This window comes from Pestalotiopsis fici (assembly GCF_000516985.1).
Source record: "Pestalotiopsis fici W106-1 unplaced genomic scaffold PFICI_Scf_1, whole genome shotgun sequence".
Taxonomy (NCBI): domain Eukaryota; kingdom Fungi; phylum Ascomycota; class Sordariomycetes; order Amphisphaeriales; family Sporocadaceae; genus Pestalotiopsis; species Pestalotiopsis fici.
In genome coordinates, this window is record NW_006917091.1 from 5,275,577 (window position 1) to 5,292,668 (window position 17,092).

A 17,092-nucleotide genomic window follows, 5' to 3' on the forward strand; every position below is an offset into this window, starting at 1 on the left:
TCAGCTATTCATTCCATCTAGTTCCACCCACTACTCTTGTTATCGAACCCTGTCGGACCAGAATTCTCATTAACCGTCTTGCGAACTCGGCTAGGCTTCTGCTGGGCGGCTTCGTGTCTCCGAAGCTCTTCGGGGACGCGACTGATACTACTCTTGCTGAGCATCTGCTTTAGATCATACATGACATCTGCGTCCTCGCTGCCTAGGAAGGTGATGGCAACACCACTCTTGCCGGCACGACCGGTACGACCGATTCTGTGAGTATAGGCCTCGATTGAAGTGGCCATGTTGAAGTTGACGACCAGACTGACGTCGGGCACATCAATACCACGACCAGCAAGATCGGTGGCGACCAAGACTTCCGTGTTTCCTGCGCGGACCGAGTTCAAAGCCTGCTCACGTTGATCCTGAGTCTTGGAACCGTGTAGCGTAGCCACGCTGAGACCCATCCTGCTGATTTCTTTGGCGATAGCATCACAGTTTCGCTTGATGTTGACGAAAACGATGATGGGCGCTTTGAAACCGCCATCGAGAAGTATCTCCCGCAGACGCTTCTTGCGGCGATCTTCTCCTGAAACAAATTCAACACGTTGCTCTACAGTATCAACCGCCTCACCTGCGTTACCAATGGCCACGGTAGCTGGGCGACGCAAGTACTTCTTGGCAATTCTTTCCACTATCGGAGGCATCGTTGCCGTGTACATCATGGTCTGCCTGTAACGATCCTTTCCACCAAGATGCCGTGACATTAGCTGAGCGTTTTCAGCCTCATCTGTATCCGGCTTCTCGTTTGTCACAGGAAGAGCATCGAGAATCTTGTTTACAGGTTCCTCGAAACCCATGTCAATCATTCGATCGGCTTCATCCATGATGACGTAGCAACATTGCGACAACACCAAGAGTCGTCTCTCGATGCAATCCACGAGACGACCAGGAGTGGCAACAATGATTTCAGCACCATTCCGAAGGGCGAAGGCTTGTTCCTCGAGAGCGTGACCACCTACCAGACTCACAACTGTAAAACCCAGCGGCGTCGAGAATTTCCTCGCTTCCGTCTCAATCTGCTGAACCAGTTCTCGAGTTGGTGCCAAAATAAGTGCATATGGACCATCATTCTTGTTGATCTCTGTCAGAGGAGGCAGTTCAGAGATATACACCAAAAGCGGCAGCAAGAAAGCAGCGGTTTTTCCGGAACCAGTCACGGCAACACCAATCAGGTCACGCGCCTGCAGCGCGATAGGAATGGCGGCTCGCTGAATGGGGGAGGGTTCGTCGTAGCCGACTTGTGCAATGATATCCAAAAGTAGACGAGGAAGCCCAGACTCCTGCCAACTCCGCATGGGGTTGGGAATGTAGCCGCCCTTGGTAGCAATACCAAAGTCCTCTTTGAAGATGCGCCAGTCCCGCTCCTTCATCTCCTCCAGTTTCTTCTCGGACCAGTGCTTTCCGAGAGCATTGCGGTTGGCCCGCTCCTTTGCTCTCTGCATCATTTCGAGCATCTCCTGAGCTCGCGCGGCACCATTCTCCGGATCGCGTTCGATCAGCGACTGTGCATATCGTCTTGTGTTTTCTTCAGTCATGTCATCTCCGAAGCCGCCCAGTCTTCCCCTGCCAAAGAAGGTCGGCGCCACCCGATCAGAATATATCGGGTTGTGGTCCTGGCTTGTATCCTCTGACGCATCCCATTCGAAATTGAACTTCTTTTCCGTGGTTCGTTTCCGCTTCTTCAATGCAGAGAATGTCGAAACGTTGGTCTCTGGTCCCATATAACGCTCCCTGATCAAGACTGCCTCGGCCTCCTCTGGTGCAGGGCGCTTCTTGCCATCTTTATCCTTGTTGCCGCCCTTTCGTCTGTCGTCGTGGTGGTGGTTCTGACTTTGGTTCTGGCGCATAGCTTTTGGCCCAGTAGGAACTGCCGGGCCATCTCTGTAGTACCGGTCCCCAGCCCGTCGGTCCTGTCGGCTATCATTCTGGCTTCTGCCGTTGGTTTGGGTGCTAGTTCCGTTGCTCCAGCTATCGTTGCGCGAGGCAGCCTCTTTTTGCTTTTGCTTTTGCTTTTCCTCCTCCTCCTTCTTTGCCTTCTCAGCTGCTAATCTCTCTCTTTCTGCCTTGGGGATAAACTTTGGTTTCGATGCTGCCTCGGCTGCGGCCTTCTTCCTTGCGAGCAATTCTTCGATATCTACCGGTGTCTTTTTGGCCGTCTTTGGTGCACCGTTGATTTGACCGTTCGTGGTCGGCACACGAGGCGTAATACCCATGATGTGATTGTTGCGCGCGCCGTTCCTTGATATCCGCAGCTCGTTGTAAGATGTTGATGGTTTGATTTGCGCGAGAAAACCGTTTTGTTGTTCCCTGACTTTATAACAGAGAAGGCTTAAAAGAAAGACGGTCTCTCTGGTTGTAAGCGGCTGTCTGCAATCGAAGATGAAAGAAAATAGGCACGGCGTTGAAGCTGTTTCTTCGCGCGACAGGGATTTGGGGTGAGGACGGGCGGTATCCACTAGGTACCTAGAGCTGTGTTGCGGGACACCCAATCGGGGAAAAGCCAAGTCAGTGTGGGGGGCAAAGCCGCTAGGCCCAAGGCGCGCCGGTTGCCAAAAATTCACGTCTTGCAGCTCCTGGATTTTGGGTGAGCAATTCGACTTTTGAAATCTCGAATCGGCCAGGAAAGGCTCAGACATACTACAACCCCCCGCCACAACGCTCACACCGTCTTCTGCATCTCAAAAGGGAGAATCGGCATATTTGCCCCAGCAGACTGTCACTGGCAAACAGAAGAGACAATGGCGGCAGCGGCGACAAACCGCTACATCGAGCTCGCCAAGGCGTTGCACCCTCGCCTCCAGCGCTTCCTGGCCAAGTATCCTCCCACACAGATCTTGCCGGCCTCAACAAGGACGAACAATGAGGCCATCAACAGCGGCTCCATCCCGAACCCGTTCCTCCCCCATAAGCACCCAGCCACGGGCAAGTGGCAGGAGCCCGAGTACTCTCTGCGGAGACAGGCGGAGCTGGTAAAGCTGGCGCGCGAGGCCGGCGTCGAAGAGCTGCTACCCTTCACCAACAAGGGCACCGAGGAGCGGATACGGAAGAGGGTCGAGGAGGGTCTCAGGGTCAAGGGTACCGGTGTGGGACAAAAGGTCAAGGGTCACTTGCACGAGAGAATGTTGGCCACAAAGTATGTCCCTTTCCGAATCTCTCTGTCTTCAGCCTTACTGGCTTTGATACAGACAGAGCTGCTTGAGAATGCTGTGCTAACGATATCGTAGGATGGAGAAGAGACGTACGGCTGTCTTGGGTATGCCGAGATTGGTCAGGGAATGGCGGAAAGTATGTTGGACTGAACCCCATTATCTTCTTGTATTTCGAATGCTAACTCTTTACAGACGGGTACACAAAAATGGTCCAAGTTCCCCCGGTAAAGGCAAGCAAGATGGTAATGACAATGCCATCGACATATGTACAAGACTGTATCAATATGAATCAAAGAATCACAAACACATTTTCGAAGAGTCCCCCGAATTCTCCTTTGCCTGTAGCCGAACCCAAGCGTTTCAATTTATTGAAATGGATGGATGGTATTCTTCACTTTCAAAGCTAACGAAACAGATACTGGCGAATCTTGCCCAAAAAAAGAAGGCTCTACGAAAAGCATTGTGATTCATTCTATTATTATTCAACCATTGTCTGCTAGTTATCATGCTGCAGGTTCATACGCACGGACCACCCAGCAAGAAACGGCCCCATACCCTAGCAAAGTTGCGCCCCGAACATCAAATCAGGTTTTTCGGACCTTGAAGTGCTTCGACTTACATCAACGCCCACTTACACTCATCCCGAGGTTCCTCTGTCCAAGACAAGAGATCATCGCCCCATGTTTTGTGGTATGATACAAGAATAAGCATATTGCCTGGCAGTTCAAAAGAGAAACCCCACCCAAGAAAGTTCCCAGTCATAAAATCCATAATTTTTACCAGGAAGAGTACCACTACCATAGGAATCCTATAGTAGAATTCAAAGAGAGCCCATGGCATTCCAACATCACCCCATCTCCTCATAGGTACCAATCACAATTATATAACACAAAAACTCTACCCACCATGGCACCATCATCGTCTTCACAGGAGCCCTCCCACTTCGAGGTACTCTCCCTGACCCCAAACTCACTCGACGGCCAGGACTCCTCCACCCAGGCCAAGACTGTGAAACAGGCGTACCGGCGCGCCCTGCTCAAGCACCATCCAGACAAGAACCAGCAAGCCAAGGCCCAGGACTCGCCAGCGGATCCGGCCGAGACCAAGAAAAAGAACGGAGATGAGCAATTCACCGTGGACCAAATCACCGAGGCCTTTACCGTCCTCAGCGACACGCGGCAGCGCCGCGAGTACGTCCGCTCACTGCAGACGGAGTCGCGGACCTCGACAACAGGGGGAGGCGGCGGCGCCAACTTTTCTTCATCGTCTCGCCAAAAGCAAGACTACACCTACCAGCAGACCTTTAACTTTAAGCACTCGCAGCAGCAGCCGGCGCAGCAGCAACAGGCCCGCCCGCACTCGTCCTCGGGCGTCGAGACGGTGGATCTCGACGACGTCAAGTGGGACGGCAAGAGGCAAGTGTACCACCACACGTGCGGCCGGTGCGGCACCGACCGCGGCTACTGCTTCCGCGAGCTGGATCTGGACGAGGTGGGCGAGGACGGCGAGCTCATGGTCCAGTGTACTGGGTGCTCGCTCTGGCTGCGCGTCTTGTTTGACGAGGCTGAAGACGACGAGGATGACGAGGAGCGGCAACAAGGTGGTGCCGGCAAGGATGTCAAGTCGCGGAGCGGGAGTCAGGGAGAGGAGCTGCGGCACACTACGAGCGGCAGTTCGAGCGGCAAGAGCGGCGGCTGGAGCTGGAAGTTCAACTTTGGCATTTCTATTGGAGGAGGTGCCAGTGCTAGTGCCAGCGCAGGACGAAAGTGAATTTTTTGCGTACTTTGTCTTAGATTTGAGTCCGACCAAGCCTGGGTGGGCGTTATCAGTATCTTGATTTGGGGCGCTTTTGCTGCATTTGGCATGATTGGATTTGGCGCATCACATCTGTGTATGATATGCAATCGAAATTTTTATACAACTGTCCATTCATTTCAGGCTTTCATGTGGGAGAGTATGTAAATCGCCATATAGTGATCCTGGTGTCAATTTCAAGACATCGATACCAAACTCTAGCGAGACGCATATTAAGTCAGAAACAACGGTTTATTTTGTCCAGACGGGTTCACATCAGAGTCTAAGAGCCAGGCACGGTACGAAAGACCCCCAAAAGCTTTCCCTGTTGCTCATCCGCTCATCCCTAAAGGAAAGAGGGGACATAATTTATCCCCCCAAAAAGTCTTGTGTATTTGCCGAGTGAAAAAGCATGCAGAATTCTCAACTGAAGAGGTTCAAAAGCCGCACTCCATAGACACCAGATCCCATCCATGGTCCACACCAACAATGGCCATTTCGTCCAGATATCGTAACGTCAATACATTTACTCCGCAGCCTTGGTCTCCTCGGCCGGTGCCTCGGCAGCCTTCTCAGGTTCTTGTGCGGCGGCAGCACCCGACTCAGCGGGGGCCTCAGCCTCAGATGAAGTCCAGAGAGTCTGTCATGATTCGTTAGTAGAGCATTAGACACAAACGCGGGTTATGATGACTTACCAGGTTGTCGCGCAGCAGCTGCATGATCAGAGTCGAGTCCTTGTAGCTCTCCTCGCTCAAAGTGTCAAGCTCTGTAGGTGGCGAATCAGTACCAAAATTCTCATAAACACGCAATTCCAGACATCGTGACTTACCAGCAATAGCATCATCGAAGGCCTGCTTGGCGAGGTGGCAAGCCTGGTCGGGTGCGTTCAGGATCTCATAGTAGAAAACGGAGAAGTTGAGGGCGAGACCCAGACGGATGGGGTGAGTGGGAGGAAGCTCAGTCTGGGCAACCTCAGTAGCAGCCTTGTAGGCCTCGAGAGACTTGTCGGCAGACTCCTTGCGGCGGTCGCCAATGGCGAACTCGGCAAGGTATCGGTGGTAGTCACCCTTCATCTTGTGGTAGAAGACCTTGGACTCGCCAGACTTGGCGGAGGGAATGAGGTGCTGGTCGAGGACCTCAAGGATGTCGTCGCAGATACGGGCGAGCTCAGCCTCGATCTTCTGGCGGTACTCCTTGATCAGGCCAACCTGCGACGAGTTACCCTTGCTCTCCTCCTTCTGCTCAATGGAGGTAACGATTCTCCAAGAGGCACGGCGGGCACCAATGACGTTCTTGTAGGCGACAGAGAGAAGGTTGCGCTCCTCAACGGTCAGGTCACGGTCCTCGGAGGCGACGATCTTCATGTTCTCGACCATCTCTGCATGCTGTGTGTTAGGAGATCGCACGAAACTTGTGTTCTTGGACTTGAGTAAATCCTCAACATGACATACCCTCGTAGCGCTCAGCCTGCTCGGCGAGCTTGGCGAGATAGACAGCATCCTCGTGACCCATGGTGACTGATGTGTGTTTCTGGTTTCTGTGAAAAGAACTGCGCAAAAATATGATTATTAGCAATGAATTTGGCGACTCTCTGGTTCCAAGATTGTTGGCTTTGGCAGAGGAAGCGTGTTAAGGTTGGAAAGTAGAGACAAGGAAGTGGTGGAGAATAATGAGAGTGAATGCAGGGATGGAGATAGTCATGGGCTGGGTGTCGATCAAAGTGTGACTTTGCGACAGCTGGCACTCTAAGAATTGACAAGATGTATTTCCTCAGGCTTGTATTGACGGCAAGACACTATGAGTGTAGTCATGGGCGAGGCCGCCCGGAGAACGGTTGCGACTGAAGCATCCCCCGCATCGCCTCTGGTGGGGTTTGCGCCTACCGCTAGAGTCGATGAACGCGTGAATCGGAGTAAGGACGGCGCTGGCCAGATAGTCGCAGCGCTGTTATGCAGAGTATCGGAGAATCGAGGATCGCAAGACGGTGACTGTCCCTCGGCGTTGTCGTCGTCGTGAGGGGCGAAGCAAAGAGGCAGCAGAGATGCCAATGGGTGACGATGACGACACGCTCCTCAGGTTTTCCCAGGATGCAAGCACAGGGAGATGGATTGTTGGGACGGGAGGGGTGAGGCAAGGCGATGGATAGGTGTAGGTGATGTTGGTAGGTAGACAGGTCAAGGGCCGGGGCGGGAGAGAGGTCAAGTGCTGAGATTGTAGAGTCAACGTACCTTTTTTGTGTTGTTGGATTGGGAGGAAGAAGTTGAACTCTGTGCAGAAGTTGGATGCACAAGAAATGTGAAGCGCGGAAAAAAAAGGGTAGGAGATCTCGGGTTTGGGTTTTGGTTGTTTGGGAAAGCCAGGGAATTTGGGCCTGGGAGTGTTTTGTGTCGAAATTGGGGGAAGTCGAAGAAGCGGGCGGTCGGTCGGTCGGTCGGTGGAATCAGTCACTCAATCAATCACTGCACTGACTGACTGGGCTGCTGGACTGGCACTGGTTTGGTTGGCTTGGAGTGGTGCAAGGCAGAAGGTCGAGCTAGAGGCGCGCGGGCAGCAGTCGGCCACTGACTGGGCGATCGAGGGGGAGGGGGCCCTCGTTTTTGGCCCCAGTAGTGAGTAGGCAGCCTGAATACTTGAGTGGGTGCCCGCTTGAAGTGGTTGTTCAGGTCTCTGCCACTCATTTCCTTAATCCTCTCTTGTTTCGCTGCTTTTCTTTCTGTCTTTCTTAAACCTATAATACTTCTAACCTGCTTTGGTACTATATATTATCTTGTCAAGATATCATTCGGCCTTTCTACATGCTGTGACTTTGCTGTGTTTATGACTGAGCTGCAAACGGCTGGTTGAGATGAAAGTGATACATAAGCCTCGCAAGAAGAGGAACCGAAGCAATGTGCACGCACGTTGCTAGGTATGCCGTCATGCATGCCTAGCACACAATACGAAACACTGCCACCATTCTCATTGCTCGTGGCATGGCAACAACACTACAAGATGCCACGATCATACTCTTATTTTCTCGTCAGAGACATCGCTCCGCTGTTTGCTTTCTTCTTTCTTTGATTTTGCACATGTTCACTTTGTTTCCTCCCCTATGTTCGCAATACAACATCAGTCACACAGACTAAATACGGTATCGTCTGTGTAGTAGTGTACAGTATAAATTGCTTCCCCCTTTTTGATAGACCATCGTTCCACTCTGCTTCTCATTTGGCCAAACGAACACCGTGCTGGTCTCCCTTCATAATGACCTCAGCTGCTACTAACCTTGCTCATAGACATTGAAGACCTTTTCTCAAACGCAACAATCCATACTGTAGACTCATTTTGACCTATATCTGCCAAGCACATCAGGCCAATACTCATGAGCGGGACGAAGCCATCGCAGACCTGTGGAATAAAACAGTGGCCTTGTTTCTTTCTTTCTTTCTGGCTGCTCAGAGCAAGTGCGTACCACATCTGTTTGCAAATGCATGACAGAAATGCTTGGTTTGGCATTGATCGCGCCCGACACTCACTCACTGGTAATTGCCCATGGCATTGATGCGGTCTCAGGCATGCAAATATTGCCCTGATGCGGCATTGCTGGCCAATCAAACAATATCATCTCAATCACGAATCAAACCGTGGAAACCCTTTGGTAAGCGCACGAGCCAATTTGGGGATAGTTGCAGGGACCGCGGATCTGCGAAAAAAGAGGGGATTTCAACAGTGCCAGACTTGGACGAACGCCCGCCTATTAAGCCCATCCAACTCATTATGTACTCGGACGAACAGCCAATACATACGTCAGCTGTCTGCAAGACTATACCACTGAATTGCACAGCATATGTGCCCCCAAACTTGCCAATTGCCCATGTCTCGCGTGATGCTCATCGTCGTCCTCGTAGGAGGGGAACGAAGCTGATGCCCCAAGGTGCTAGGACGACGTCATCGCCAGCGTTATTAAGTGGATAGAAACTCGGACCTGCTACGCATAGGAGTAAGTTGCACCCGCCAAGACGCAATGCACAACCAACAATCACGACACCCGCCCTACCACAGCCTCACCCGTAGGGTTTTTTTTCTTGAACCCTTCGATGGCTAGTACACGATCGTAGATATATGTCGTGCATAGGGGTCTCACATCTCAACCGGGTGCCTCTAAAATTACCGCGCAGCATCGTTTGCCTCATGGTGTTCGTGCCTCGCTGGAAACTCTAAGTCGACAACAGAACACCAACGGTTTAAAAGGCGTCAACTTCTGAGGATTCAAGCGTTGGCTTTGGCGCGTGAATATAGCCACTATGAACATTGTTTCAGATGTGAGAATTATCCGTTGCTCTATCCGATGCACAACACAGCAATTGTTTACAATTCCCCGTGTCTGGGTCAAGTCAAAGCCACATTATTAGCCGTACTTAACAAGCGTATGGATCCCCTAATAGTGCTCCCCGCATCATCGAGTTGGCGTGACGATCGCTTTTGCTGCCTTGTGTGTATGTACATGATCGTTTCTGATGCCATCTAGACAATTGCAACACGAGTTCTACAACATGCAATGATTGATAGGTATCAAGTCGTTCATCACATGACATTTTCACATTAGTAGCTGTCACATTTTTCGCGTGGTTTTCTTTAGATGAACGCTGTCAGCTAGGAACGTTGCCAGACCGGCCTGAGCCGGCTGTGCTGGTGCTGGTGCTCGCGTAATAATGCTTGCTTCGTACCTTGTTAGCTCGTTAGTATGGCCTGACGTCGATTGCTGGGTAGCCCCACTTTCCGCTCAGCTCTAGCTCCGTCATCCGCCGAAGCTCCCATGGGCGGGCGACTGAAACAACGACAAAGCTCTCGATGCTTCCTCGTCAAATCAACCAACTTTTCATCCTCCAGTTGCAACAATCTGCCCATTGAAGAACACGCCCACGGTGAGTCGACCTCTATCCTCTGTTCCTAATCCGTCAAGACCCCGCGTGATCGGAGCGAGACATATATATACATCAAGCTTCTTACACTCGCACCCTCAATAAGACAATTAACTAACGCGCATCCGGACTTTCTGTTTACAGCTCTCCAAAAACCATCCACCATGTATCGTCAAGCTCTCGCAAAGGCCCCCCTCCGCAGCGTCGCTGCTGCCTCATCTCGCCGGGCATTCTCCGTCTCTTCCCGCGTCATGGCTGCTGGTGACACTGGCTCGCCGCCCAAGGTTGGTGGCCAAGGGTAAGTAGCATTCTCTACAATGTCCTTTTTACAACCAAACACGGCCAACCATCATTACCCATCAACCTCACCTCTATCCTTAGGAGTGGGGGGCTCTCGTTTGTTCACTCTGTTGAAAAGAAAAAAAGTCTCTTGCTGACAATTGGACCCTGCGATATAGTGACGCTTTCCAGAGACGCGAGAAGGCCAACGAGGACTACGCCATCAGGCAACGCGAGAAGGAGAAGCTGCTTGAGCTCAAGAAGAAGCTCGCCGAGCAGCAGCAGCACCTCAAGACTCTGAGCGATCACATGTGAGTCTTAATCCTCTAGAACCCAAAACGTGACAGACTCCCCTTCCTAAAGAATGCGCAATACTAATCTACTTCTGCACAGCGACGAGTTGACAAAGGAGCAGGGAGGCGAGCACAACTAAAAATTACCCGCAACTCCAAGCAAAACGTTCTGGAATTCGATCGTAAAGATAATGTAGCACAAGCGAATTTGAAACCGACAGCACGAGGTTTGAGAACCAGCAGGTTTCCAAGAATTAGCTGGTTCTAGTGTACACATATGTTACTATACTCTGCTCGATGGATTTAGTACTTCTATTTCAGACTTCGAATGACACCACATGAAATACGGACTTGTCAATAATTCTTTAAATCCGTATTGTGAGTGAGATCTATAGTTGTAAGCCACAGCAAGGATTTGAATAGAGCTGCCTCTTTTACATGGATATCTTGAATTTGACCACTTGACTGGTCACTTGTAACCTTGTTGACTTGATTGCTCACAGTTTAGTTTATCAGGTTGTGCCTTGACTCCCGAATGGTTTGCTCAAAAGTCTCTCAGCATAGAACATCACAGGACAATGTATTCTTGGTATACTGGCGAGCTACCAGTATGAACGAGACCGAAATAACACTCCCGTACAAGCATTGTGTCTATTACTCCTTTTCGCCTTTTCGCCACCGGAGAGAATAGTGTCCTTTCTGAATGTGCAATCAATAGTACAACATGTACACCCAAGCCGAAATACCTCATGACCTGACCTAACTACTATCCATGGCAGAACGTCTATCCGGACCGGCATCTGTCTGCCGATCCTTTCATTATCAAAACACCTCCTTCTCGCCTATCGCCTATCTTCTACCGCCCATGTAAGAGCGATAGAAGCTCTCGGCAGCATCTTGCTCCGAGCCACCATACTGACTGCCCATTCCTGCTCCGGCCTTTTGAGCTGCATTGACCTTGGCCTGCAGAGCCGCGGCATTTGTGTCGATCCACTGGAGCTGTGTCAAGTGGCTGTTGAGGACACGCACGATCTGGGTCAGCTAGAGATTGAGTTAGCAGATTGCAATACAATGGCAATGTGGCGAGCATGTAGCTTACAGGATCATCGGGCTTGTTACTCTTGCTGACAGAGCCCGAGATATCATTGATTTCCTTGATCATCTTGGACAGATCTCTGCCCATCTCGTCTAGGCGGTCTGTGAGTTTCTCTGCGAGCTTGTAAGTCTTCTCACGTTCCTGGTCGGGGCCAGTCAAGGAGTCAGGATGACCGATGTCTCGAGAGAATAACTGATCGACTTCACGCTCATAGTTGTCGAGGTGGAGCTCGAGTTCATCTTGCTGGCTCTCAAGGCCTGCAAGGACACGCTCGACGTCTCTGGAAGCCTTCTCAGCTTCGAATGTGTTTAGGTAGAGCTCCTGAATCTTGGCTCCGTTTTCCACAAGCAGTCGGTCCCAAGCTGCCACCTGAGCAGCTTGCTCTTTGAACTCCTTCTGATACTTGGAAAGATCCGTAGCCCAGCGGGTAATGATCTCATCCATGGTCTTGTTCTTTAGGCGTGCCAACTGTGATGTAGGCCCGGCAGTTGAAGCGCCCAAGGCAGAAGCAGTCGTCGCAGGCTTGACGCCTCCAAGAGTGCTGGCAGCGGGTGTCGCGGCGCCAGTCGCAGTAGCCGTAGCTGTTGCTGCAATTGGCGTGGAAGAGGACGCTGTGGTAGCTGGGGCGGTGGCAGGCTTGGCGGCGCCAAACATTGAGGGTTTCTCTGTAGCTGTAGTTGCTGCAGGTGCGGCAGCGTTCGCGGATGGTGCAGCACCAAAGAGGCTAGCAGCAGGCTTTGCTGCTTCTGATGTGGCCGGTGCCGTTGCAGTCTTGTTACCAAAGAGCCCACCTGCAGGAGCACCAGTGGTAGGAGTCGAAGAGCTTCCGCTGGCAGCGTTGCCAAATAAGCTTGGGGTGGCTGCGGCAGTAGTGGTAGTGGCAGTCTTTGCAGCATCTGCCGAAGAAGCTGCTGGCTGGGCAAATAAAGAGGTCGGAGCCGCCGATGCTGCTGGAGTGGAAGATTCTGTTGTAGCTGGCTTTGCACCAAACAGGGAGCCCGAGGTGGCTGTGGCCTTGGGTGCTAGACCTCCAAACAAGCCAGCAGCACCACCAGGCTTTGCCTCGTCCTTCTTTTGAGCATCCATTGGAGGGGCTCCGGCCGGAGTTGTAGAGTTTAATGCGCCAAACATAGGCTTTGCAGGCGTTGCGGCTGGAGCAGTGCTAGAGGGATTGGCGGCACCGAACAAGGAGGGTGCAGAAGAGGTGGCTGTTGTTGTAGATGGTGCAGCGGGTGTAGATGCATTGGCTCCTCCAAATAGTGAAGTAGTCGTACCCGGCTTGGAAGCAGCAGAACCAAAAAGACCACCGGGTTGTGAGCTGGAGGTAGCGGTCTCTGGTGCCTTGCCGCCAAACAGTCCACCTGCGTTTGTGGTTGTTGATGCGGCTCCAGCTGCTGGAGTGGTCGAAGCAGCACCAGCCGCAGGCTTGCTTCCAAACATGCCACCAGTGGAGGCAGGTTGTGTGCTTGCGCCTCCAAACAAACCACCGGCTGAGGCAGGCTGAGTGCCACTTCCACCACCAAACAAACCGCCACCGCTGTTTGCTGCGGGTGCTGCTGTGGCAGGTGTGTTTGAAGCAGGGGCAGCTGGAGTCATGCCGCCAAAGAGTGGTTTCTGCTCAGCGGGCTTTGACGCTGTGTTTCCAAATAAACCACCTCCACCAGTTGCAGGTGTCGTAGAAGTCTTGTTTGCGTTGCCAAAGGAGAAGGTCGGGGTACCTGTGGCTTGGCCGAACAGACTAGTAGTGGTAGGAGCAGCTGTGGGAGTCGACGATGAACCGAAAAGACCTCCGGAAGCAGGTGCTGTCGAAGTCGTGGTACTATTGGCCTGACCAGCAGAGCTACTGGCCGGCGGCGTGCCAAAGGTGAAAGACATGATGTCCTACTTGCTCGTCGCTCTGGAATGGGGGATCGATATCAAAGTGGGCGCCGCAAGTATGCACAAGTTTTGTTAGGTTGCGGTCGTCGTCGTCGTTGTCGCCAGGTCTCACTCCGTTCTCATCCTCACGTCGCTCAAAAAATGTAATTCAACGAGGGTCGGGCAGATATGACAAAGGTGCAAACCGGCGACGGCCTTGGGAGCAATGGCTATTCTGCTTGTACGTCTTGTTTTTTTGGCGCCAGACGACGATGCTGGAGCTCCCAAAAGAAAAAGCAAGCACAGGCACAGCTAAAGTTGTTTTAGCACGCTAGAAAGACGCGCTGGGGGGTCAACCAAATCGCCAGGGGTGTTGGATTGCACGGACTATTTTCCATTTCAGCCTCGCACAGCTCTCGAAAACTCCAAGCTCAGTGACCCCACTTCTGGCAAGGCTGAGGTCAAATGGCTGAATGGGACAGCTCACAGTCTCGATCAATCATAGCTCGCACAGAGAGGACCGTAACCATCCACTGGCACAACTGCCAGCTGCACAGTTGTACAGAGTACGGCTCCCCCCACCAAAGGAGGCTAGTCGCTATGATAGCTAAGGAGTCTGGACCGTCCACCCGCTCTTTTGCCTGCACTTGCACTCTGACCTTTTTCCAAGATCATGGCCTGGACTCTCGATGCATGAATGAACTTGAATTTTGCATGGTCAGACAGGGAACATCGAAGAAATATCTACCTGCTCGACATCAAAGCGCCTGAATTTGCACATAACACTGGAAGCTGTGCACTTTTCTTTTCTTCAACCCTGATAGCCTCCATTCCTGATTACAGTATACCTGTGACTACAAAGTACCTACCTTATTTTCCAACAGGGGTATACTGGCTACGGCGCTCCTTCATAACAGCGCGCACTGAGCGGCTACTAGTACGTAGTAGCTCAACAGCCGATCCCCAACTTGGTTCAGCCCATTCGATTGTCGTCACTCCTCCCTCACGCATACTTGCACGAAAACTCACTTTCTTCGACTCGGCGACATGTCTGATTCGGGGCGGAGATCTGCGAGCCTCGAGGCTCCCGAGCGGGAAGGCATCAAAGACCCCGGTGCTCATGAGCTCAGTACGTGCCTGCTAACCATCATCTCCTCGTTGACTTTGCGTTTGCCAGATTGCTTACCACTACTTTCATAGCCTCTGACTCTGACGACCACTTTTCTGACGCCCAGTCTGCTCCTGAAGACGCCGCCGCCGTAGCCACTTCGCCCGTGCCCAAGACCAGGGTGGAAAAGGTGGACGACGAACCATCGTACGGTGAAGTGCCGGGCACAGAAGCCTACGAGAAGCGCAGTGGCGATGCCGTTCCCGACGAGATCGCCGTCATTCCTGACGAGGAAACCTCTTCAGAGTCTCAACCGGCCAATGACTCGACCGCACCTGGAGGCCAACCCATCCCAAAGACTGTAGTCGACGAGGCGCCCGACGAGGAGGGCGCAAAGACACATCATTTCCACGAGGATCTACACAAAGCAGATGCCGCTCCAGACTATGTGAGAAAGGCAGACGGTACGGGCGAGGCCAATACTCTACCCGCCGACCTAGAAACTACTGGAGAAGCAACCGGTACGGCAGCCAAGTCCTCTTGAGCCACCCCCATCGATTGACCCTGTCCTCGTAGATGAAGCGCCTGAGTCTCCTGCTCTCAAGTCGCCAACTAAACACCGGAGGAAATCGTCAGCCACAAGATCAATGGTTGACGCAGACGAGCCAGGGGGTAACGATGATGATGATGCCGATGAACCAGATGACGATGGGTTCGGTGATGACTTTGACGATTTTGAAGAGGGCGATGAGGATGCAGATTTTGAAGACTTTGGCGATGGATTTCAAGAGGCCGAGGCAGAGACGACAGCACCTCCACCGGTAGCTGCTCCGCCTCCGGTCGCTACACCTTCGTTTGTATGTATCACCGTATACTTTGCTTCAAAGTCCGTCAAGACTAATCATATTGTTCCACAGCCCATATTAGACCTGGACGGTCTCGACTCTGAAGATATATTGTCTGCTACAGAGCCTTATCTGGACGCAATTTTCCCCCCTGATCTAGCGGATCTACCTGTACTACCTTCACCTCCCAAGGAGAACCCCATATTCTTTAATCCACGAAGCGCTTCTTTGTGGTCACAACTCGCAGCACCCCCGCCACTGCAACCCCCGGACTGGATCCGATCACGCATACGTCGATTATTTCTAGTATCCTTGGGCGTACCCGTTGACTTGGATGAGATATTGCCAGCGTCCAAGCAGAAAAAGCTTGTTCTTCCTTCGCTTCACCGTGTGACATCCAATGGTTCGCTGCGAACCTCGTCCGAGTCCCGCTCAGTTTCACGACTACGAAAGACAGGGGCAAACGATTCAACCGTGTCACTCGACTCTCAAGGCAAAGAGAAGCCCCGGTCTTCGTCAAAGAAAAGAAAGGGCCCAGGTCCGGAACCAGCTCTTGATCTCGTGGCGGCAAAACAGCTTTGTACCACAACTGACGAGGCACTCGGTGGCATGACTGACGAGGAACTCAAGGGACACGTCAAACGCCTGGAGGAAATGGAGGGTCTAGCCAAGGAATTGCTGGAGTATTGGCAAAAGAGGACAGATGAAAAGATTGGAGATAGGGAAGCATTCGAAGGTGTGATAGAGAACCTAGTGAAGCATGCTCGCAAGACGAGAAAGTAGATTAATTAATGATGAGGTCCTGACAAGTTCATTCTTTCCACCCCCGTTCGCCAGGGTTTCTACTACCGAGCTGGGGTTAAGCTCATGTACGAATAATTTTGCACTCGAGCAGTGCCACGTCGTTATTCATGGGACTAACGCGAGTAAAAGTAGTGATGCCCCCGGCATAAGGTGAGAGTCGCATTCGCTGCCCAAACGGCACGGAACTTTTGCAGCAAGATCTAATTGGGCAATATACAGAAAAAGTGATTCGTGCTCATCCTTCAAGATACGTTGCATATTTACTGGTGGCTGATATTCAAGTTTCCGATATCTTGCGTCTAGGTATTATGTATATAGCAGAAGTGTAACCTTTCGTAGTATCGAGCGCCCCACGAGCATAATGGCCACATGGTCTGCTGGTTTCTCGTGCGCTCCCATACCCGACCTACATACATACTCTGTAGTGTACATTAGTAGTGGCTACCTACCTAGCTTTCTAACCTAGGTTAGTCATTTTTACCCGAGTCGGCGCGCTGACCCTGTAAAACGTACATGTTACCCGGGCCGCAAAGGTCCAGCTTCAAAAAGCTCAATATCGCCTTAGCTATATCGTATCATAGGTACCCGTTTCTATCGTTCTCTCCGTAGCAAATGGGGCTCCGGAAATTTGCAGCAGAGACTCGAATACATCTATGGATAGAGTATGATTTTTCTGTCACACGTTACGGGTCGGGGCAACGATGGGCAAAATGGCACCTCAATACCAAGGCGCCCCCGACTTGCGAGCTGGGTCACCAACTTCCTTGCTGTAAGTACCGCCCGTAATGGACCAACGCGCTGGCTGCTGAAGGTGGAAGGAGGGGTAGGTGTGCGATCGAGCTGCTATAGCGAAATGAACCCCGCGATAAAATGAGCCTATCGTGCTTTAGATCACTCGTTTGCGGGCCTAAAGGGTGCCCG

At 52.0% G+C, this 17,092-nt stretch overlaps 7 protein-coding genes across 7 annotated transcripts; 4 read left to right on the plus strand and 3 right to left on the minus strand.

Annotated features, from left to right (window-relative positions):
* Positions 1 to 17: 17 nt before the first annotated feature.
* Positions 18 to 2,258, minus strand: PFICI_01554 (Pre-mRNA-splicing ATP-dependent RNA helicase prp28; the record flags this gene model as incomplete). The annotated part of the gene is made up of 1 exon (XM_007830135.1): positions 18 to 2,258. The coding sequence occupies one exon, from the start codon at positions 2,256 to 2,258 to the stop codon at positions 18 to 20; it is 2,241 nt and encodes a 746-aa protein (XP_007828326.1).
* Positions 2,259 to 2,783: 525 nt separating this feature from the next.
* On the plus strand, positions 2,784 to 3,422 carry PFICI_01555 (uncharacterized protein; the record flags this gene model as incomplete). Its single annotated transcript, XM_007830136.1, has 3 exons — positions 2,784 to 3,178; positions 3,270 to 3,330; positions 3,387 to 3,422. The coding sequence occupies 3 exons, from the start codon at positions 2,784 to 2,786 to the stop codon at positions 3,420 to 3,422; spliced, it is 492 nt and encodes a 163-aa protein (XP_007828327.1).
* Positions 3,423 to 4,100: 678 nt separating this feature from the next.
* Positions 4,101 to 4,964, plus strand: PFICI_01556 (uncharacterized protein; the record flags this gene model as incomplete). The annotated part of the gene is made up of 1 exon (XM_007830137.1): positions 4,101 to 4,964. One exon carries the CDS (start codon positions 4,101 to 4,103, stop codon positions 4,962 to 4,964), a length of 864 nt encoding a protein of 287 aa, XP_007828328.1.
* Positions 4,965 to 5,514: 550 nt separating this feature from the next.
* On the minus strand, positions 5,515 to 6,500 carry PFICI_01557 (14-3-3 protein; the record flags this gene model as incomplete). The annotated part of the gene is made up of 4 exons (XM_007830138.1): positions 5,515 to 5,628; positions 5,684 to 5,754; positions 5,818 to 6,366; positions 6,440 to 6,500. 4 exons carry the CDS (start codon positions 6,498 to 6,500, stop codon positions 5,515 to 5,517), a joined length of 795 nt encoding a protein of 264 aa, XP_007828329.1.
* Positions 6,501 to 10,053: 3,553 nt separating this feature from the next.
* PFICI_01558 (uncharacterized protein) lies at positions 10,054 to 10,483 on the plus strand (the record flags this gene model as incomplete). Its single annotated transcript, XM_007830139.1, has 2 exons — positions 10,054 to 10,187; positions 10,348 to 10,483. 2 exons carry the CDS (start codon positions 10,054 to 10,056, stop codon positions 10,481 to 10,483), a joined length of 270 nt encoding a protein of 89 aa, XP_007828330.1.
* An 827-nt stretch (positions 10,484 to 11,310) lies between these two features.
* On the minus strand, positions 11,311 to 13,432 carry PFICI_01559 (uncharacterized protein; the record flags this gene model as incomplete). The annotated part of the gene is made up of 2 exons (XM_007830140.1): positions 11,311 to 11,502; positions 11,561 to 13,432. The coding sequence occupies 2 exons, from the start codon at positions 13,430 to 13,432 to the stop codon at positions 11,311 to 11,313; spliced, it is 2,064 nt and encodes a 687-aa protein (XP_007828331.1).
* Positions 13,433 to 14,461: 1,029 nt separating this feature from the next.
* Positions 14,462 to 16,150, plus strand: PFICI_01560 (uncharacterized protein; the record flags this gene model as incomplete). The annotated part of the gene is made up of 3 exons (XM_007830141.1): positions 14,462 to 14,543; positions 14,615 to 15,043; positions 15,099 to 16,150. The coding sequence occupies 3 exons, from the start codon at positions 14,462 to 14,464 to the stop codon at positions 16,148 to 16,150; spliced, it is 1,563 nt and encodes a 520-aa protein (XP_007828332.1).
* Between the last annotated feature and the right edge of the window lie 942 nt (positions 16,151 to 17,092).